The sequence below is a fragment of the Rattus norvegicus genome, chromosome X (genome assembly GCF_036323735.1).
Source record: "Rattus norvegicus strain BN/NHsdMcwi chromosome X, GRCr8, whole genome shotgun sequence".
Lineage (NCBI taxonomy): Eukaryota > Metazoa > Chordata > Mammalia > Rodentia > Muridae > Rattus > Rattus norvegicus.
Genome location: NC_086039.1, coordinates 57,804,780 through 57,828,100, shown reverse-complemented (window position 1 = coordinate 57,828,100; position 23,321 = coordinate 57,804,780). Strand labels below are relative to the sequence as shown.

Genomic DNA, 23,321 nt, shown 5'->3' with positions numbered 1-23,321 from the left:
TTATCCAAATAATACATACAAAATAAAGACATTCTTTGGCTCAGAATTCAATAATAAACTTAATGTTGCCAGTTTAATATTTCTAAATTACTCTTTCTGTTAGATTCTCAAAAACCTACTATTCTGATTTCAGGAAGACCATGGATATATACATACACACGGGCACACAAAGCCGACACACATGTACATTACTACTGTCCATGTGTAATTGGAGGAATTAATGCTTCCTCCTCAAGACCTTCCATTCAAAGTCGAGTTCTTCTTTCAGAAATAAAAACCTGAACATTTTTTGAGGATTCAATGAGGGGCTCTTGCCTTGGAAAAAAAACCTTCTATTCATAAAAATAATAAAGGAATATAAAACAAAGCTGGAAGATAACTTAAGACAACGCAAGTACTGACAGCCTGTGAAAGCCTTCAGGATGAATGTAGGGTCTTTTTTGTCAAACTGTAACTACCAATAGATAAATAAAAATGAAAAAGCTTGCAAGTATCACATCTACATATTCCTGCTAACAGAACACTCACAGAAGACTGTCAAAACCACTTCATAAAAACAAACAAGCAAAAAAAGGAGGGGGACAAAAAAAGTAAATAAAAATTTCTGTAAGAATATCTATCTGTAAAACCATTGTCTATTAAACACGTACACATGCCACTCTTGGTATTGATCTATGTCTTTAAAGATCATGTTTCGAAATGTCATATTTAATTTAACCATTTTACCTCTCAAAACTTCCCCTCACCTGGAAATAGTCTATAGTTGACTATAGTGTGCATTTTCCTGTTGCAAAACGACAATACCCCATGTAAAGGTCATTTAGGGAATCTTCCTTTTCACTTTAAGACATGTGCTATCTAGTAGAACCTAATACAAAGCATCTTCAAAGACAATAGGCAGCTTTTAGAATATGATACAGTTCCAACATTGAGCTTTTGCACCGTCCATTTCCCTAGCTCAATTTACTTCTGCCTCCTTTCAAGTCAAATCTGATTTTTTTTGATAGGTTTCTACAAACTTTGTTATCTGGCATGGGTAATGTCACTTTTAAAAGGAACCTTGACTCCAGAGTCTCTCTCCACATTCCTAGAATTAAGAATAACTTGAATTTTAATTCTCAAAAGGCATCATTTGAACTTTTCCTACTTTAGACTTCATTTAGTGGTGACTTTTTTACTCACTTCCTCTAAAGACATTATCTTCTCCAGTTCTGACTCACAGGAGCCAGATATTTAAAATATTATCTTAAAGACCTGGCATAACTTGATCCTCTTTATTCCTGGCTTTCCTTCCTATATGTGAATATCTACATAAAACCAATCACCTCTGGTTTCTCCCTGCATCCAGAAATGAACTAAACCAGCACCACAACTCCCTGCACTCAAATCCCTTGAGAGACAGACCCTGACCCTCAGACATGAGAATAATCTTGAGAACTCAGAGGAACCAACTACTTTTTGCCTATATTTCTAATCCAAGAGGAAACCATCTGGGGCTATCTATGCCCTCTGGGCACAGGGACCTAGGAGCAGTAAGAGACAGGACCTTCTGGTTTCTGCCTGTGCCTAGAGATGAAAGCCAGTCGCCAGGAGCATGTACACACCTGATAGCAGAGGTAAGACCAACTTTTCTGCTTCAAGCAACCCACCTGGTGACTTCAGGACACACAAAGGCAGAAGTTGTCTGGGACAGGACACTTACTTTTTCTAGCTGTGCCTAGAACTGAACTGAACTAGCCCCATAGCTCCTTACACACAAATCTTATGGGGGAGAGATGTGAATTCCCAGAATGCAGACAATCCTGAGAGCTCATGGAAGACCACCACTTCTGCTTACATTCCTGGCCCAAGAGGAACCCACATAGTACCTTCTAAATACAGGAATATAGGAGAAGTCAGCAGTAGGAACCTGCTGGACTCTGGAACCTGCTGGACTCTGCCTGAACCTGGAACTGAACTGAACCATCCCCATGGCTCCCTGCACCCAAATCCCATGGAGGAGAGAGCTGGACCCTCAGAAGTACAGAAAATCCTGAGAACTCAGTGGAGACAACAATATTCTGCTCACAATCCTGACACAAAAGGAAACCTGACTAGTGCCATCTGTGCCCTCTGGGCACAGGGACCTAGGAGCAGTCAGGGTCAGGAACTGTCAGGTTTCTGCCTGCACCAAGAGCTGAAAGCCAGTCGCCTGGAGTCTTCAGGACACCCAAACCCAGGAGCAGTTCTCTGTTCCCAGCTCCAACTGAAAGAAAACAGGTCTACAGGAGTGCTGACACATAGGCCTACAGAAGGGTAAAGCCACTGTCAGAGAGGGAAAAACAAGCTAACACCAGAGACAACCTTCTCTCAGGAGGCAAACTTAGGAACCTAAGCAACAGAAACCAAGACTACATGGCATCATCAGAGCCCAGTTCTGCCATCAAATCAAATACTGGATATGCAAACAAACCGGAAGAGCAAAGTTTGGATTTTAAATCACCCATGATGATGATGATGATGATGATAATAATGATGATGATGATGACAGAGGACTTTTAAGAAGGACACAAATAACTCCCTTAGGGAAATACAGGATAACACAAGTAAACAAGAAGAAGCCCTTAAAGAGGAAACACAAAAATCCCTTGAAGAATTACAGGAGAACACAAACAAACAGGTGAAGGAATTGAACAAAACCATCCAGAATTTAAAAATAGAAAGGGTGACAATAAAGAAAGCACAAAGGGAGACAACCCTGGAGATAGTAAACCTAGGGAAGAGATCAGGAGTCATAAATGCAAGCACCACCAACAGAATACAAGAGATAGGAAAGAGAATCTCAGGGTCAGAAGATACCATAGAAAACATGAACACAACAGTCAAATATTATGTAAAATGTAAAAAGTTTCTAACCAAAAACGTCCAGGAAATTCAAGACACGATGAGAAGAACAAACCTAAGAATAATATGTTTAGAAGAGAATAAATACTCCCAACTCAAAGGGCCAGTAAATATCTTCAACAAAATTATAAAAGAAAACTTCCATAACCTAAAGAAAGAGATGCCCATAAACATACGGGAGGCCTACAGAACTCCAAATAGATTGGACCAGAAAAGAATTTCCTCCCATCACATAATAGTCAAAACACCAAATGGCACAAAACAAAGAAAGAATATTAAAAACAGTAAGTGAAAAAGGTCAAGTAACAAATAAAGGCAGACCTATCAGAATTACACCAGACTTTTCACCAGAGACTAAGAAGCCAGAAGATCCTGGGCAGAAGTCAAACAGACCCTAAGAGAAAACAAATGCCAGCCCAGGGTACTATAACCAGCAAAACTCTCAATTAACATAGATGGAGAAACCAAGATATTCCATGACAAAACCAAATTTACACAATATCTTTCTGTAAACTCAGTCTTAAAAAGGATAATAGATAGAAAACTCAAACACAAGGAGGGAAACTATACCCTAGAAAAAGCAAGAAAGTAATCACCCTGCAACGAAACCAAAAGAAGAGAGAAACACAAACATAATTTCACCTCTAACAACAAAAATAACAGGAAGAAACAATCACTATTCCTCAATATCTCTCAACATCAATGGACTAATTTTCCACAATAAAAACACATAGACCAACAGACTGGATATGTAAAGAGGACTCCACATTTTGCTGCATACATGAAACACACCTCAGAGACAAAGACCGAAAGTACTTGAGAGTAAAAGGATGGAAAACAAATTTCTAAGCAAATGGTTCAAAGAAACAAAGTGGAGTTGCCATGCTAATATCGAATAAAATAGGCATTCAACCAAAAATAATAAAAAAAGATAAGGAAGGACTCTTCATATTCATCAAAGGAAAACTCCACCAAGATGAACTCTCAATCCCAAATATCTATGTTCCAAATGCAAGGGCACCCACATTCATAAAAGAAACCCTACTAAAGCTCACAGCACACATTGCACCTCACACAATAATAACAGAGATTTCAGCACTCCACTCTTATTAATGGCTAGATCATGGAAACAGAAATTAAACAGAGACATAGAGAAACTAACAGAAGCTGTCAATCACAGGGACTTAACATATATTTATAGAACATTTCATCCTAAAACAAAAGAATATACCTTCTTCGCAGCACTTCATGGTACTTTCTTCAAAATTGTGCATATAACTGTTCACAAAAACAGGCCCCAATAGAAACAAGGAGATTGAAATAACACCATGTATACTATAAGATCACCAAAGACTAAGGCTGGTTTTCAATAACAACAAAAACAACAGAAACCACATATACATGGAATTTAAGCAAGGCTCTACTCAATGATAACTTGGTCAAGGAAGAAATCAAGAAAGAAATTAAAGACTGTAGAATTTAATGAAAATGAAAGTAAAACATACCCAAACTGATGAGACACAATGAAAGCAGTGCTAAGAGGAAAACACATAGCTCTGAGTGTATCCAAACAGAAACAGGAGAGAGCATATATTAACAGCTTGACAGAACACCTAAAAGTTCTAGAACAAAAAGAAGCAAATACACCCAAGAGTAGAAGGCAGGAAATAATCAAACTCAGGGGTGAAATCAACCAAGTAGAAACAAAAAGGGCTATACAAAGAATCAACACAACCAGGAGCTGGCTCTTTGAGACATTCAACAAGATAGATAAACCCTTAGCCAGACCAACCAGAGGGCAAAGAGATTGTGTCCAAATTAACAAAATCAGAAATGAAAAGGGAGACATAACAACAGAATCTGAGGAAATTCAAAAAAACCATCAGATCCTACTACAAAAGCCTTTATTGAACACAACTGGGAAATCTGGAGGAAATGGACAGTTTTCTAGATAAATACCAGGTACCAAAGCTAAATCAGGACCAGATAAACCATCTAAACAATTCCATATTTCTTAAAGAAATAGAAGTAGTTATTAAAAGTCTTCCAACCCACTAAGAAGAAAAGGAAATTTTCTGAAAAGCCTGAGGCTGCTGCTAGCTACACAAAGAGCAGCACAAAGAAAAAGAAAAAGTTGCAGAAGGCACAGGAGGAGGATTAGAATGGAGCTGCTTGGTGGGAGGGGCATACCTTATGGTGAGAGCTCCTCGTGCCTATGATAAACCCCAATAAAAACACAAAACCAGAAAAAAAATAAAAGTCTCCCAACGAAAAAGAGCCCAGGACCAGATGGGTTCAGTGCAGAACTCTGTCAGACCTCCATGGAAGACCCCACACCAATACCGTCCAAACCATTCCACAAAACAGCAACAGACAGAGCACTACCCAATTCCTTCCATGAAGACACAGTTGCACTCATACCTAAACCACACAAAGACTCCACAAAGAAAGAGAACTTCAGACCATTTTTCTTTATGAATGTCGATGCAAAAATACTCAATAAAATTCTCACAAACCGAATCCACGAACACATCAAAAAGATCATCCATCATGATCAAGTATGCCTCACCACAGGGATGCAGGAAGGGTTCAATATATGGAACCCATCAACGTAATCCACCATATGAACAAAGTCAAAGAAAAAAAAAGCTGATACCTAAACATAGTAAAAACAACATACAGCAAACAAGTAGCCAACACTATAGTAAATGAAGAGAAACTTTAGGCAATCTGATCAAATCAGGGACTAGACAAGGCTGCCCACTCCCCACTCCTATCCAGAGCAATGAGACAACAAAAGATCAAAGAGATACAAATTGGAAAGGAAGAAGACAAAACATCACCATTTGCCAATGGTATGATAATATATTTAAGTGACCCCAAAAGTCCCACCAGAGAACTACCAAGTCTGATAAACAACTTCAGGAAAATGGCTAGATAGAAAATTAGCTCAAACAAATCAGTAGCCTTTCTCTACTCAAAGGATAAACAGGCCGAGAAAGAAATCAGGGAAATGACACCATTCATAAGTCACAAATAACATAAAATACCTCAGTGTGACTCTAACCAAGCAAGTGAAAGATCTGTATGACAAGAACTTCAAGTCTCCGAAGAAAGAAATTGAAGGTCTCAGAAGATGGAAAGACCTTCCATGCTCATGGATTGGCATGATTAATATACTAAAAATGGCCATTTTACCAAAAGCAATCTATACATTCAATGAAATCCTCATCAAAATTCCAAATCAATCTTCATAGAGTTAAAAAGAGCAACTTACAAATTCATCTGGAACAACAAAACACACATGATAGCGAAAACTATCCTTAACAATAAAGAACCTATATGGGAATCAACATCCATGACCTCAAGCAGTATTACAGAGCAATAGCGATGAAAATTGTATTATTATTAATTTTTTTTTGTATAGAGACAGGAAGGTAGATGAATGGAACAGAATTGAAGACCCAGAAATGAACCCACACACCCATGGTAACTTGATCTTTGACAAAGGAGCCAAGATCATCCAGTGTTAAAAAGATAGCATTTTCAACAAACGGTACTGGCCCAACTGGAGGTCAGCATGCAGAAGAGCGCAAATCAATCCACTCTTATAGACCTGTTCAAAGCTTAAGTCCAAGCGGTCATGGACCTCCACATCAAACCAGATACAATCAAACTATCAGAAGAAAATGTGGGGAAGTGTCTTGATCACACGGGCACTGAGGAAAACTTCCTAAACAAAACACCAATGGCTTATGCTCCAAGATCAAGAATCAACAAATGGGACCCCACAAAACTGCAAAGCTTCTGCAAGACCAAGGAAACTGTCATTACGAAAAAAATGGCAACCAACAGATTGGGAAAAGACCCCCACCAATTGTACATCTGAGAGAGGGCTAATATCCAAAGTATACAAAGAACTCCAGAAGCTAGGCGCCAGAGAGCCAAATAACCCCATCAAAAATGGGGTACAGAGCTAAACAAAGAATTCTCAACTGAGCAATATCGAATGGCTGAAGTACCCAAAGAAATGTTCAACATCCTTAGTCATCAGGGCAATGCAAATCAAAACAACCCTGAGATTCCACCTCACACCAGGCAGAATGGCCAAGATCAACAACTCACATGACACCAGATCTGACAAGGATGAGGAGAAAGTGGAACACTCCACCATTGTAGGTGGAACTGCAGACTGGTACAACCACTCTGGAAATCAGTCTGGAGGTTCCTCATAAAATTGGTCATTGCACTACCTGAGGACCCAGCTATACCTCTCCTGGGCATACACCCAAAAGATGCTCCAACATACAACAAAGACACATGCTCTACCATGTTCACAGCAGCCTTATATACAATAGCCAGAGCTGGAAAAAACCCAGATACCCTTAACAAAGGAATGGATACAGAAAATATTATACAACTACACAATGGAGTACTATTCAGCTATCAAAAACAATGACTTCACGAAATTCATAGGCAAATGGATCAAACTAGAAAATATCCTGAGCGAAGTAACCTAATCACACAAAGTAACCCAAAAACACACATGGTATACAGTCACCGGTAAGTGAATATTAGCCCAAAGCCCCAAACCACCCAAGATGCAATCCACAGAACACAGCATATATATATATATATATATATATATATATATATATATATATATATATATATATATGCTGAATGTCATATATATAATTATGTTAGCTGAATGTCGGGGTAAAAAGGCATGAAGTAGGTGGTTGTGAAGGAGGAACGGGTTTGAGATAGGGGGCTTATGTCTGGAAAACTGGGAAAAAGAATAAAGTTTGAAATATAAATTTAAAAAGTCTAATAAATAAAAAATTAAAAAAATTAAAAACAATCATCTCACCTTCTTTTCCTATTTTTAAATAATGTATCACCTTGCTCAGACAGGTTTTTGGTATTCTATATACTTGCATACTCTGTGATAACTGGTCTAGGAAACAATTTTTTTTGTTTTAGCTATTCTGTGTTTGGAGTGAACCTGTCACTTCCTAACATGGCTAATACTCAGATGGCTAATACAGTCTAGTTTGGGTTTGCTATGTAATTTCAAGAAGCTTCATCTTAGATTCCTATATGGCAAACTACTTATGAACAAAGCCAGTCTGATATAGTTCATTTTGCAAATAAACTTGGTTTGTTTTTGTTAAAATTCTGTGTGGAGATAAAGTATTACTATATGTGCACATGCATTTCTGCCATGGTATACACATAAAGGCCAGAGAACAACTTTGGGGAGTTGGTTCTCTCCTTCTACTATAACATGGCTTCTGGGTACCAAACTCAAGGCAGAAGGCTGGCATCAGTGTCTCGAATCTGTCTTTAGCTGCTGAGCCATCCCAGTCACCGCTTAAATTTATTTTTTTTTTTTTGTTCTTTTTTTCGGAGCTGGGGACCGAACCCAGGGCCTTGCGCTTCCTAGGCAAGCGCTCTACCACTGAGCTAAATCCCCAACCCCTTAAATTTATTTTTAAAGAACAACTGTAATATGCATTATTAGACTTTGGCTGTTCCTTATTTTTTTAATTTTTAAAGTACCTGTAGATTACATCTTAAGTCCTTCAAAGTTACTACAGTCTTCCTTCCATATAATTTGTATTTCCTAAATCTTTGTAAGCTGAAGGTAACATAATGTAAATGTCACCAGAACTCACTTATGAGTTCTGTGAGATCAGAGTATGTGAGTCCTCTGACCTTTGGACTTTTAACAACCAGAACTGACACAAATAAACTTGCTTATAAGTTTCCTGGTGTATGGCAATATGTAATAGGAGCCCCAGCATAGACAAAAGCCACTGTGCAATGTGTGCAAATTAAAACTACACAATCCTGTCAAAAACTTAAAATAACAAAAAAAAAACCCTGTTTACTAAAATGCAAATAGAATTGCTTCCATCTACTGTTGGTAAAAATGTAGTATCACTCTACCATAGTCTAGTTATTTTGTTTTTGTTTGTTTGATTTTGTAAAAGTTAAGCATATACTTGCCATTTGACCCATCAATCACTCTTCTAGGCATTTTTTTTCTAGAAAAAAAATGAAACCTTATACACATTTTAAAACAATGTTTACAACCATTCATAGAAATTTTATTGGACAAAGCAAAATGCTCTTCAATAAGCAAACAACCATAAAAACATGGCATGTCCGCACCACTCAGCAGGGAAGTCATGCAATTTCTGGAACAGAGCACAAGGTATTACACTGAGTGAGAGCATCTCCAATGCTTCTGTCTTACACGCTTCCATCTCAGCGCTGTAGAGCTGGAGGAGAGTTGGTATGATACTGAGGTATGAAGAGTTAGGTGGTAGTGAGGCAGCTGGGTGACTGTAAGACAGAATCAACAGGCCCCCTGGAGTACTGAGCTAGTTCTATACATTGGTCATACATAATTGCATGAACCGGCACACATGATAAAACAGCACGGAGCCACATACATACTGTTCCAATTAACAAGTCCTTGCGTTTGATATGTTACACCATATGTTCTATATAAGCAATGAGGAAACTGGGTGTTTGGTGTGCAATGTATGTTCATATTAGTTCTACAACTTCATACATTATCGGAATTATCTCTGAACAAAAATTTAAAAGTAAAAATTGGATAATATGCAATAAACTTCCAAAAGACTGCCATGGAAAATGCTTTATCTACTAAATCCTGAAGAAAGCATGTCAGTTTGATTCACTTGATTCACATCTTCTTGTTTGTGGTTTATAGACAGAAACAAGTTTGTAAAAACTTTAGCTGATGCTTACTATCTTCTCGTTTAGAAATTTTACTATTACTACTAGTATAACAGAAAACTAGTGCTTTCTGAATGCATCCAAAATTAACATACTTAAAATGTACCCAGTTTTACTGTTTGTTGCTTTCTCAGAAATTAAATTCACTGCATAATTTTTGCTAAATTCAAAGCTTCAGTTGAAGGAGTACACATCTCTTCAAGCTATTCAATGTAGCATGATTTCATTTTTGACACACTGAGCAACAACACAGCAACATAAAACTCAGAAGACATTAATGAAAAAGCATAATTCCTTAAAAGAAATAAAATGTACATACAATGTTTTAATAATCCACAATATAAACTGATACATAGTGTTTTTATGATCTGTTATGACTTAAATTAACACATCATATAATTCTTAAGCACATGCTGACACCTATCCTTTGCTCTTCTTCAGAATTACCTTTGCTGCAGCACATACATGATCCTTTTTGATAACTCCAGATTTACTTTCACCAGCATTTGTCCTAGACTCTTCTGCCAATTTCTGAACAAAGAGTAGGCAATTCAAATGGATCAGGAGGTCGCAGCGCTTCTCCAGACTGAGCCGCGGCTTCTTCTGCTTTAAGGTGCGCTTGAGGAAGGCGCAGGGCGCCTTGTGCCTTATCCGCCTACAGACTGTGGTGGAGAGCACCATCTTAGCGGCCTGTCGCACTCTCAACTAAACTTTTTATTCAGAGGCCATGTACAATTTTACTCTGAGTAAAAAATACAGCCTTATCCTCAGTTAGTCTCATCAAAAGAACTGTTTTCTCAATAAATGGTAACCAACAGTCAGTTTGGTGATAATTCTATATTATGTCAAAGGCAGCATCAGAATATATAAGAGACAAAAAAAATTGTGTTTCCTTGCTGGCCATTCTGAACCTATGATCTAACCCTGTTTATGTGTTTTTTCATTGTTTGTATTCTTTTGAAACAGGGATTTGTGTAGCCATGGCTGGCCTCAAACTTTCTATATAAACAAAATTTACTTTGAACACCTCATTCTCCTGCTTCCACTGTCCAATTGTTAGAAACACCAAGCATGTTCGGTCCTTTGTTTTCAGTGTTATATAACGAACTGAAGGCCTCAAACATGAGGAGCTTAACTTTTATCGATGAGCTATTTATGCAACCCACAATATTGCCTCCTTAAATTCTGTCATGGACTTTCTCAGTGCCAGTATATTAACATCATTATAAAAATACTCGGCATTAAAATGTATATTAGTGAGGAATAGAAGCCATGCTTACTGGATCAGACTCCTTGCCAACTTCATCTCTGAAAGGAGCAGGTACAACACTTAAGGGAATATTACATTTGGCCCGGACTAATCCTGATTGTTCCTAAGCTGTTAAAGAGGGCCTTGAGCCAGAGAGTTCTCTCCTTTTGTGCAAGGGTCTCAGCAGGAAGCTGATCAACTCACATACCTGAAAGCCTTTATCATCTCATTAGTTTCCAATTGTCTGCTCCTAGGAGTTCTCACACATCATTTAACTAAAGCCTCAGCTGGTCTTTGTCAGCTCTCATCAGGAGATCTGCATCCCAGTGTTATCAAATCAATTTTATATCACAATGGAAGTAAAGTTGTAAGTTTGCTTGGCCAGCATCTAGGAACCACTTTGTAATAACTGAAATTCAGCATTTCCAAAACCTGTGTTTTAAAACTACTGCCAGGTAAAGGACCATAATGGACTTAGGAAGACCAATTAATTAGGGTTCTGTTTCACCTGTCAGAGTTGTTTAGCAATATCCAAGTTAACAGCCATGTGTTTGCTGCTTCCAGGTGTGTTGCTCAATTTCTGAACATTCTTGTTGGCATTTTAGAAAAGTGTAAAGCACCTGGCACCAACCTTGGCATCACATTAAATTACCTATGGATGTTAGAGAAATATGGGTGTCCATGTTCTACCTTGAATGCTACTGATCTAATTGATCTAGGGTAAGCCCTGGTCATGGATACTCTGTGAAGAAATTGCTCTCCTGATGTGAAGCCAGGGTTGAAAATTTTGCTTTAGAACAGCACCAGTTCCTTGAGTTTTTCTGTCTGTTACATAATTTAGGTCAATTACCAAGGAAAAAAGAAATTTAGTTGAGTGTTTTATTATTAAGCTAATACACATTCTGCATTGCCTCTAGAAATACCTGCATTTTAATGCTGTCCTTTTCCTAGACCTAATATGGAAGATAGTTGTGATAATATCATAAGTAACAAGTACATTAAATAACTACCAATTATTTATTGAACATTTACCAAAATAAAGTCTTTGGGAAACTGAAGGTGTCTAAAAGATATCAATGATTTTGAGGCATAACATTTTTTTGTGGAGGCAAATTTATTTGAAATACTAACCCAGATTACAAAATTAAGCAATACATCACAGAATAGAAATAGATATCCATATTTATCATTGTTGTTGTCCAAAAACTGGTGAATTTTTTTTGTACCTTGGGAAGAAGGTAGCCATCAAAGACCTGAAGTAAGGGGACAGATTTGAACTATTACAGGGCATAGGAATGGATGTGAAGTTATAAACACTGGACTTAAGATAGAAAGCACAATATTTGGGAAATAGTGACAGACCAAAGTTGCTTTGTTGGATTACTGAACTCTTCTTCCTGGGTCCAAAGGTTGTAATAGTTCTGTCCTTTCACATTATGTTTGAGCATGCTATTTACCAGCAATAGGTATGATGACAATAGATTTAGGTCTTCCACATTTCTGCCCGCCTTCTGTGGTGGCTATGGAAACAGTTCTGACTAGCCTATTGAAGAACAGAAAATATAGGATCAAAGACTATTTGGAATACTACTAGTATTCCAAAGTTTCATTTTTATGAATAAACTCAGCCAAAGTCAATACTGCAGCCATACTCTAGTTCACTCTATACACATGAACAATGAATACACTCAACTTGAAATAATGTTCCTATAAGTAGATAGGAGTAGTGGTACAACTAAAAGTATGCATCTACAGATAGCTTCATGTCTCCAAGTTTGAAAATATGAAAATAAGTCGGAAAAAGATTACAATTTCAATTGTTCTTTGCACTGTTACTTATTTCACAAATACTTTTAGAATTGTGCCTGGATATTCAGGAGTGTTGGTAGACACATTCTACTTCAGATGCAATCATCCAGAGAACTACCTAAACAATAAAAGACAAAGCCTTATTTATAGAAACTATTTAAATTAGCCTCATCACACAGGAAATTCAGAGAGGAGAGAAGAAATTTGACTTTCTTACTTTAGGAGTTGTACTTGAAGGGAAAGAAAGCAATAATCCCTTCTAAACTTAATTTACTCTTGCCTGATGCAAGCATTTTCAAACCATGCCCAATTGCTCTTAATAACAGCTAAAATACCAGTTTTATTGGAGTGCTGATACACTCAAGAATAGAATCACCCACACAACCAGCACATTTTTGCTAAATTTCAAAAGGAAGAATGATATTGAATGAGCCTTATGGAATTAAAAAGGAGCAAAGTATCAATAAAGAATTTAAGGAGGTGTGAGGAAAACCACAAATATACTTAATTCTCTCCTAGTATTATTCCAGAGTTTTCACTGAGTTGCTTCCACCTAATAGCAGTGTAAAAGGATTGCATATAGCACAGTCTCATCAAACTGCCTGCAAATGAAGAAGTAAGACTAAAGATTAACTTTGACTGTAAGTACATGTCAATTGCTGGTCTAAGAATGACCTATTTTATTATACATATTGTTTGACATATTGTCCATGATAGCTTTAAGTTTCAGTTTGACCAAGCCTAGAATTACTTGAGAAAGAAGCCTAAATTGAGAGATTTTCCAGTTAGGAATTGGCTGGTAGAAGTGTCTATGAAGATTATTTTGTTTATTAGTTGATATAGGAACAGCCAGTCCACTCTAGGCAGCACCAGTTATGAGGCAGGTGGCTCTGGGCTGTAAAAAAAAAGAGCTTTGCTCTTTACCCATCTACATAAAGAAAGAAGACCATTCTCAGTGATTTAATTCACATTTCAAAATGTGTAGACAAGGCCCTGGGTTCGGTCCCCAGCTCCAGAAAAAAAAAAAGAGGAAAAAAAAAAAACAAAATGTGTAGACATCACTGTGAAGGAGTGGAGAGTTTCATTGTAAAGTAAAATAAAAGGCTCCAATTGTCCACTGTCCACACCATATTCAATCTTGTTTAGAACATGATTAAGGATGTTATAATGGGATTCCATTACAAGGTGCGGTCTAGGTGTGTCATTCCCCATTGATGTTATTATATGGGGGAATGGATCTTTCACTAAAATATGTAAAAATTTTGGTAATATATATATATATATACAAGGTCTAGATGAGGACAGAGGTTAGTTTTTCTTTTGAGCACAGAAGAAGGAATTGATTCTTGACAGAAAAGATGTTGAACATGTTTCAAATTTAGTAGCTCTGATTCAGCAAGCCAAAACACTTCAAAACAAGGACATTAGAAAGTTTTTGGATGGCACCTACATGTCTGAAAATGGAACGGTGCAGCAGACTAATGAGTAAGACCTAAGTTACCCAGCTTTGGAAAGAAGATCCTGTGTTGTAAGTACAAGAGACTTTTGTGACAAAATACTTGTACTGAAGAATTAAGAAAGAAGGAAAGAAAGGAAAAAAGGAAGGAAGGAAGGAGGGAAGGAAGGAGGAAAAGAAAGAAAGAAGGAAAGAAGAAAGAAAGGGAGGGGAAGATCAAAAACTACCTAAGGTTGAGCCAGTAAGTAGCATTTCTCCATGATTTCTGTTTTAAGTTTCTGCTTATGTCTCTGGCCTGACTTTCCTTAATAATGGATTTTTACCTATAGACTGAAATAAAGTCTTTCCGCCATAACTAGAGAGTGTCTCCATTTTTTGTGCAACAAATTATCTCCATAATCTGCCATCTGATTCTTTATAAACTAACTTCATTTTAAAAAATGACATGTTTCTCTCTTACTATTTCATTCAGTTAGCTGGATGAATCAGCTAATTTCTTCTTCTGTCTAAGATACTTGATTGTTTCCCTTTCCACCTCCTAAAGGTAGGCACTTGCATTCACTTTTGAGTCTTGTTTAGAGTGATAATTTCATGGTACAGCTTATGCCTAGAATGTGTGAGACTATGAGTTTATTTTCTGGCACACAGAAAGAATTGAGTCTATATTCTTTCACAGTATTCATACTGATGTTTTAAATACCCTTACTGTGCCACCTTTATGGTTTGATATGCTATGTTTTGCTTACTCCCTATTAATGCTATCTGTAAAATTTTCATGAAGAATTTCTATTTTGCTAGCTTGCAATCCCACCAGCAACGAACTGGTTGGGTATAAAATTAACTAAAACAAATCAGTAGCGTTCCTCTACTAAAAGTATAAACAGGATAAAAAAGAAATTAGGGAAAAGACAACATTCACAATAGTCATAAAAATATAAAATATCTTGGTGTGACTCTAACCAAGCCAGTAAATTGTATAACAAGAACTTTAAGTCTCTGAAGAAAGAAATTGAAGATTTCAGAAGATGGAATGATCACCCATGCTCATGGATTGGCAGGAATAACATTGTAAAAATGGCCATCTTGACAAAAACTATCTACAGATTCAATGCAATCTCCATCAAAATTCCAACTCAATTCTTCATAGAATTAGAACAATTTCACATTCATTTAAAATAACAAAAAGCCTAAGATATCAAAAAAAAATCCTCTACAATAAAAGAACTTCTGGAAGAATCACCATTCCTGACCTCAAGCAATACAGAGCAAGAATAATAAAAACTATATGGTATCTGAACAAAGAAAGGCAGGTAGATTAATGGAATAGAATTGAAGACCCAGAAATGAATCCACACACCTATGGTCACTTGATCTTTGACAAAGGAGCTTAAACCATTCAGTGAGGAAAAAAAATAGCATTTTCAACAAATGGTGCTGGTTCAAGTGGCAGTCAGCATGTAGAAAACTGGAAATTGAAACATACTTATTGCGCTGCACAAAGCTCAATCCAGGTGGATCAAAGACCTCCACATAAAACCAGATACACTCAAACTAATATAAGGAAAAGTGGGTAAGAACATCGAACAAATAGGCAGTGGAGAAAATTCCTGAAAAGAACACCAATGGCTTAGGCTATAAGATCAAGAATCGATAAATGAGACTTCATAAAATTCCAAAGCTTCTGTAAGGCAAAGGACACTGGTACTAGGACAAAAACAGCAACCAACACATAGGGCAAAGATCTTTACCAATCCTACATCCAATAGAGGGCTAATATCCAATATATACAAAGAACTCAAGAAGGTAGACTTCATACAGCCAAATAACCCTATTAAAATGGAGTACAGAGCAAAACAAAAAATTAAAACAAGAGCTAAACAAATCTGAGGAATAGCGAATAGCTGAGAAGCAACTAAAGAAGCGTTCAACATCATTAGCCATCAGGGAAATGCAAATAAAAACAACACTAATACTCCAGCTCATACCAGTCAAAATGGCTCAAATCAAAAAACACAGGTAACAACAGATGTGGGTGAAGATGTGGAGAAAGAGGAAGAGTCCTCCTTTGTTGGTGGGATTTCAAGCTGGTACAACCATTCTGGAAATCAGTCTAGATGTTCTTCAGAAGATTGGTCATAGTACTACCTGAGGACCCAGCTATACCACTTTTGGGCATGTATCCAAAAGATACTCCAACATATAACAAGGACAGATGCTCCACTATGTTCATTGCAGCCTTATTTATAATATCCAGAAGCTGGAAAGAATCCAGATGCCCTTCAATAGAGGAATGGCTTAAAAAACTGTGGTACATTTACACAATAGAGTACTACTCAGCTATCAAAAACAGTGACTTCATGAAATTCATAGGTAAATGGATGGAACTAGAAAATATCATCCTGAGTGAGGAAACCCAATCACAAACAACAACAACAACAACAACAACAACAACAACAACAACAACAAAACATGGCATGTACACACTAATAAGTGGATATTAGTCAAAAGCTCTGATTACACAAGATACAATCCACAGACCACATGAAGTTCAAGAAGGACATCTGAAGTGTGGAAGCTTCAGTCCTTCTTACAAGGGGAACAAAAGTATTTATATTAGGAGAAATGGAAATAAACTTTAGAGCAAATACTGAAGGAATGGCCATTCAAAAACTGACCCACCTGGTGATCCAGCCCATATACATACAGTCACCAAACCCAGACAATATTGCTGATGCCAAGAATTGCATGCTGATAGAAGCCTGACATAGCTGTCTCCTGAGAGACTTGCCAGAAATATAGAGAAATATAGAGGCGAATGCTAGAGGCCAACCATTGAACTGAGAATGGAGTCCCCATTGGGGGAGTTAGAAAAAGGATTTTAGGAGCTGAAGGGATTTTCGACCACATAAGAACAACAATACCAACCAACCAGATCTCTCAATGTCTAAACTACCATCCAAATAGTACACATGGAGAGATCCATGGTTCCAGCTGCATATGGAAGAGGACAGCCTTGTTGGGCACCAGTGGGGAGGAGAAGCCCTGGGTCCTGTCATGGCTGGACCCCCACTGCAGTAGAATGTCAGGATGGGGAGGTGGGAATTGGTGGGTTGATGGGTGGGGGAACACCCTCATAGAAGAAGGGGAAAGGGTATTGAATATGGGGTTTATGTATTGGAAACCGGGAAATGGGATAACATTTGAAGTGTAAAATAAATATCTACTTAGAAGAAAAAGAGTATCGGAAACAGACACCATAGGGCTTTGTTTACTACTTTACTGAATTACTACCCCATGTGCACTCTTTGCTCAATTACTAACTTATGTGATCTTTTTCTTTGATCTAAGAACTGACAACGTTTTTTGAGTATACCTATAATGGTACAAATCCAGCCCGGAAAAAAATATACCTGCTTCACCCTCACTATAAGCTGGAGTCATGTTATAATTTTCTCTAATTGTTTTCTTCATTTTCAGTCCTCACTCCCTTCCTTGAGACACTGTTGGCTGATTGAGTTGGCTTTGTCTTTATATATTGGATATTATCCTTCCTTTCAGATATAGCATTTATAAAGATCTTTTCCCAACCTGTAGGTTGCTCTTTGTCCTGTTCACAGAGAACCTGTACAGAGCATATCTGGAGGTTAGGCATGGCCCTTAGTTGAAGGATGGGCCACCCACCCATCTCAAAAACCTTAACCCAGAACTGCTTCTGTGTAAAAGAAGTACAGGGACAAAGAATGGAGCAGAGATTAAAGCAAAAACCATCCAGAGACTGCCCTGCCTGGAGATCCATCCCATCTATAGACATAAAACCCTGACACTATTGCTGATGCCAACAAGTGCTTGCTGATAGGGGCCTGGTATAGCTGTCCCCTGAGAGGCTTTGCCAGATGTGAATGCTCATATGCAACCATTACATTGAGCACTGTGACCCAAATAGAGGAGGCAGACTATAGGAGCTGAAGGGGTTGACAACCCCATAGGAAGAACAACAAAATCAACCACCAGATACTCCAAAACTAGCAGGGACTAAATCACCAACCAAACAGTACACATGGAGGGACCCTTGGTTACAGCTGCTTATGTAGAAGAGGATTGCCTTATCTGGCATGAATGGAAGAGGAGGCCCTTGGTCCTCTGGATACTTGATGCCCAAGCATAGGGGAATGCTAGGCCAGTGAAGCAGTTGGTGGATGGGTGGGTGGGTGGAAGAACATCCCTATAGAAGCAGGGGTTAGGGAGGATGGAATAGGTGGTATGTGGGGACACCAGGAAGGGGAGGTACCATTTGAAATGTAAATAAATAAAATAACCAATACAAATTTTCCATTGTGTTTGTTTGTTTTAAATTTACAGGAATTTTTATCATGTTATTATGAACTTTTAAATTGCATTATGACATGATTATGGTAAAATATTTTACCTATTTTTTACATTAGATGATGTTTATTCTTTCTATAATAAATCAGTGAGTTAATTTATTTTTCCTTCATTTCATAGAATAAAAAATGTCCCATTATATTACATGGAAATCCTGTATTTCTCAATTAGTCAAGCTGTTGGAGAACTTTTCCCCAGATACTTCATATAATTGAATTTCTTCTGTATTTGTAACTTCACATGGCAAAAAATTGTTTTCAAAAAATTGCTAAGATTGATGTCAAATGTATTAATTTCTTATGAGTTGGAGTATACTTTTGTAAACATACTTTTTAGATATATACTTACTTGGAAATTTTTAATTTCTGCAGAATCATCACTTTATTTTTAAAACTGATTTTTATTTTTAATTGTATCTCTGCCTATAGTCTCTTTGTATGTGTGAAAGTGAATGCAGGTACATAAAGAGACCAGAGGCATTGGATCTCTTACAGATGGTTTTACAGGTAATTTCGAGCTACTTCATGTACGAGGAACAGAATTCAGGTCCTCTGTAAGAGTTGTAAGTGCTTTAAACCAGTAAGCACAGTATCCAGTCAGTAGTTATTGCTTTAAACTACAAGTAATTGCCTATTCCTTTCTTCAACATTTTTGTCTTAAATTGTATTTTATATAAAATTTAAATAGATATATTTGATTTGAGGATTAGGATGCCTAATATTTTGGGTTACAGTATTCTACTATTACTGGTTTGGGGGACAGAATATGCCTATTAAGGTTTCCTAACCCTACCAATATTTACTTTTCCTATGATTTATCACATGTTAAATATGGATTCTTAAAATAGTCATATCTATTTGGATTATTATTATTCATTTAAAATGGACTGCATTTTTATCATCTTATTTTTCTACTTATCAACAAGAGACATTGATAAGAAACTTGAGAAAAAAACAAATTTCAACATATCCTGTATTGCCTTACTATTCTTCTTAGAAATTCCTATTCTAACCAAGTTTATTGTTTTTGTAAGTTAATTTAAGTAATCATTCAAGTAACTGCATAAAAATCAATGAAATTTTGTACCTTTATAATATAAGATACATTATCAAAGAATGTAGAGAGGATAGATGTTAATGAGTCATGGAGATAGAGTCATTTGCCCTAGGCAGAAGCATTTGGTGCAATAGAATTGAATCAGGAAATTAGTATTTTATGTACTGTTGTAGAACTGATGTTCCAGAAATATTTGCCATGACAGTTTCTTTAGATTTAATTTTTCAACATTTGGCTTATTGAATTGTAATCTTCTCTTCATGATCACTCTATTGTTCATCAAACACACACACACACACACACACACACACACACACTAAGAAATACACATGTACACAAAGTATAGGAGCAGAGGCTTCAGTTGCTTTTGCTTCTTCAAAAGTACATTTTCATTTACTCATGAAAAAGAATGACATTTATATGATAATTGGTTATAATTAATTATTTACATAAAATTCTGAAGTGTGTAAAGATTCTATAATTCTAGGCTATGTGCCTCCCTTTCTTACATTTTGTGTACATTACAAATAGAAGGTAATATGAAAATATTAGCTCAAATTATCATGGCAAATATTGAAGTTAAAAGAAAGATATACCTCTGGAAAAATAATTCTGTTAATTGGTTATAAACTGAAAAATTATTTAAACTTTAATTTACAAATGAAATATGTGCAGCATAAATAACAATTTCAATTATTAAATGGTCAATTGGAGTGCATAAACACAGGGTTTTAGGAATTCCAAAATAATAAGAGAATGAAGTTTCTTCTTCTTCTTCTTCTTCTTCTTCTTCTTATTATTATTATTATTATTATTATTATCATTATTATCATTATTATCATTATTATTATTAACTTATTTCAAGGAAAGTTAGAAACAAATAACAGAATATTGTAAAGGTAACAATGGAATTGAGCAAAGATTCTAAATGTCCCTTATTTTTGTCAAGAAAAATTGTATTAGTGAATAAATGTCAGTAGTTTATCCTGTTTGTTGAAAGTGTTAATAGAACTTGCAGGTCTTATACTGTGATATTTTATAATATTTATAATATTCTGATTTTCTAGAAAGGGCAACGCAGTGCATGGAAGCTGTACATAAAGTATAGGGAAACTGAGACCATTCATCTTCACAGTCATTATCCCTAATGCAAGAGCTCCACCAAGGTATTCCCTTTGCAACAGAAGGGTCATTTTATCTTAAGGTCATGCCTACCTAAATTTCCCCATCCCCTGATGTTAGCATCAATAACCCATGCTGGGATTAATACAGAGTACCTTCCTAAAATAGCCTTCTATTACAAGGTTGGATAGTTTTCAAAACCACCTTCAATATCAATCTTATGTAATGATGAAAACACAAGGTTAGAAAGTTTGGATTTAATATGAGTCTATGAGATTCTTCTTTATAATAACATGGGACAGTAATGATTCAAGGTAATGGGAAGATCTATACTATACTATTGATCACTGCAAAGTATAGATGAAAGAAAAACTCATAAATTAAAAAAATTCTTTATGAACAAATAACACTGAACTAAGTTTAACTGCTAGGGCATAAACTCATTAGTGATTCAGCACTGATTCACTAATTTGATACTGTGTTAAAAATAATTTACTAGACTCATATAATTATGTATACCCTGGGAAAGGTATATTGCCAATTATCCTTCATACAAAAACATATGCCATATAAGTTGTGCTTGGATAGTACGTGGCAAACAGTAGAGGTAAATATGCTTGGGTTCAAATCTTGGCAAGATCTTGGAAAAGATAATTATCCAGGTAAGTATATGCATTTGTAAAGTATTACAATGGCATGCTTCCTAGAGGATTGATGTGAGATACAGTGATATTATCTACATAAATCACCCAGCAGGCTATTCATAGTCACAAGGATTGTTTTCTGTTAATCTCTTCAGAAACAGTTTTTGAAATATTTGAAAATAACATTTATAGAACTTTAAGATTTATAAAATTTAGATTTCAGACGTTTGTGAAACTTTAAAGTAACCTGTGATTTGAATTTTTTCTACAATGTGAAAGTGAGAAAGTGAGAAAAATGACATTATCATTTTAAATACTGCTTATAAATAAACATATAATCAGAGCATGAGCATGAAACATGAGTAAAATATATAAAATATAATATATTTGCATATCACAATCTATATATAACAAATACATTGTATATCATGTGTTATAACTATGCTATAATGTATATTATGTAATTTAAAGAGTATATGAAATATATATGTAGTTATATATAACACCTTATATTTTATTTATCAATGAATTATAAAATATTATGCATTATATAAAATATGATCATATTGCTGTTTAATATCTTACCTTATTTTAAGGACATGTGATGTAATAGCTTACTATTTGTTTATTACATATTATATGTTTTAACATAAATTTAACTTGTTATATGTTTATATTTAAATATATATATTTAGAGATATGTGTGTGGATACATATTGAAAATTTTCACTTATTATAATTATTTTCCCCAAACTAATGGAGTATACTTTATTGAGCAAAAGAGTATGTTAATATATTTCAAAGACTTCTGTTGCATTAGCAGCATGTATGTTTTAGGAAAAATAAAATAGTTTAAATATTTGGGGGATAATATATAAAAAATCAGATAATAGTTTAGAAATAGAAATATGAATAGTCTTAGTTTATGCTGTGAGAAAGCATTTAATATTGTATTGGCAAACAAGGTGTTTCCCTTTGTATATTTGTGTTTTGTTTCTACCATTTTAAATTTGTCTGTTATTCTAATTATTATAATTGACAACAAACAACAGTGAAATCTATTTTGTCCATTACTCATCAACTTTCTAAATCTTGTGTAGATTTCTTTTTTATATATTAAAAATGATAATGCAGAGTGTTTTATGTAAATTATTTTAATAATACCAAGTACTATGATTACACATTTAGATAAATTTAGTATGATGTAGTGTTCCTAAAACAATTTGTATTGATAAAATGCTGTGATTTATGCTGTATTCTTCGCTTACTGAGTCATATAAAACCTCACTTTTTGACATAATTTCAAAATTTATTGTAATTTCAATACAATATTTTTATTTATCTTCTTGTTCCAAATTTTGTTTACAGAATCTAAGATGTCCAGAAAGGGTGAAATGTGCAAACAGAAGATGTCACTATTTATTTAAAAAAAGTGTAATCAAGGAAACTGTAAATCTAGAGTATATCTTCCAAATTCCCCCTCTCTCTGTGTGTCTGTCTATCTCTGTCTCTGTCTGTTTCTATGTTTCTGTCTCTCTATGTTTGTGTTTGTGTGTGCTTGCAGTGTGTGTATGTATATGAATTTTTTCATATGTGTGGGCACAGGGGTTTACAGGTACACATATATACAGTTTATCATGTGTGTGGAGGTCTATGGTTAATGTTGGATATTATCTTCAACTCTTCTTCCAATTTCTTCATTGAGCTTTTCAGTTAAACATAAACCTCTCCTCTATTGCTAGTCTCAATAGACAGCTTGCTCTTGCAATAGTCTGTTTATTCATCCAAAGACTGGAATTATAGGCAGCCAAGGCCAACACTCCAACTGTAAATTTTATATGAGTTTAGGTGTTCTGAACTCTGTTCCTTAGGTTACTAGACAAGTATTTTAGCACTTACCCATCTCACAGCCCTGTTCTAAATGATTGTAATTACTGCACTAAAA

At 35.8% G+C, this 23,321-nt stretch overlaps 1 protein-coding gene across 1 annotated transcript; it reads right to left on the bottom strand.

Moving 5' to 3' along the window:
* Positions 1-10,077: 10,077 nt before the first annotated feature.
* Cenpwl1 (centromere protein W like 1) lies at positions 10,078-10,357 on the bottom strand. Its single transcript, XM_001061496.5, has one exon. It carries the CDS (start codon positions 10,336-10,338, stop codon positions 10,078-10,080), a length of 261 nt encoding a protein of 86 aa, XP_001061496.1. The 5' UTR covers positions 10,339-10,357.
* Positions 10,358-23,321: the final 12,964 nt, after the last annotated feature.

What these genes read in the sequence shown, in the direction of transcription:
- Cenpwl1 (XM_001061496.5), bottom strand. Translation starts at nt 10,338, where the DNA reads ATGGTGCTCTCCACCACAGTCTGTAGGCGGATAAGGCACAAGGCGCCC.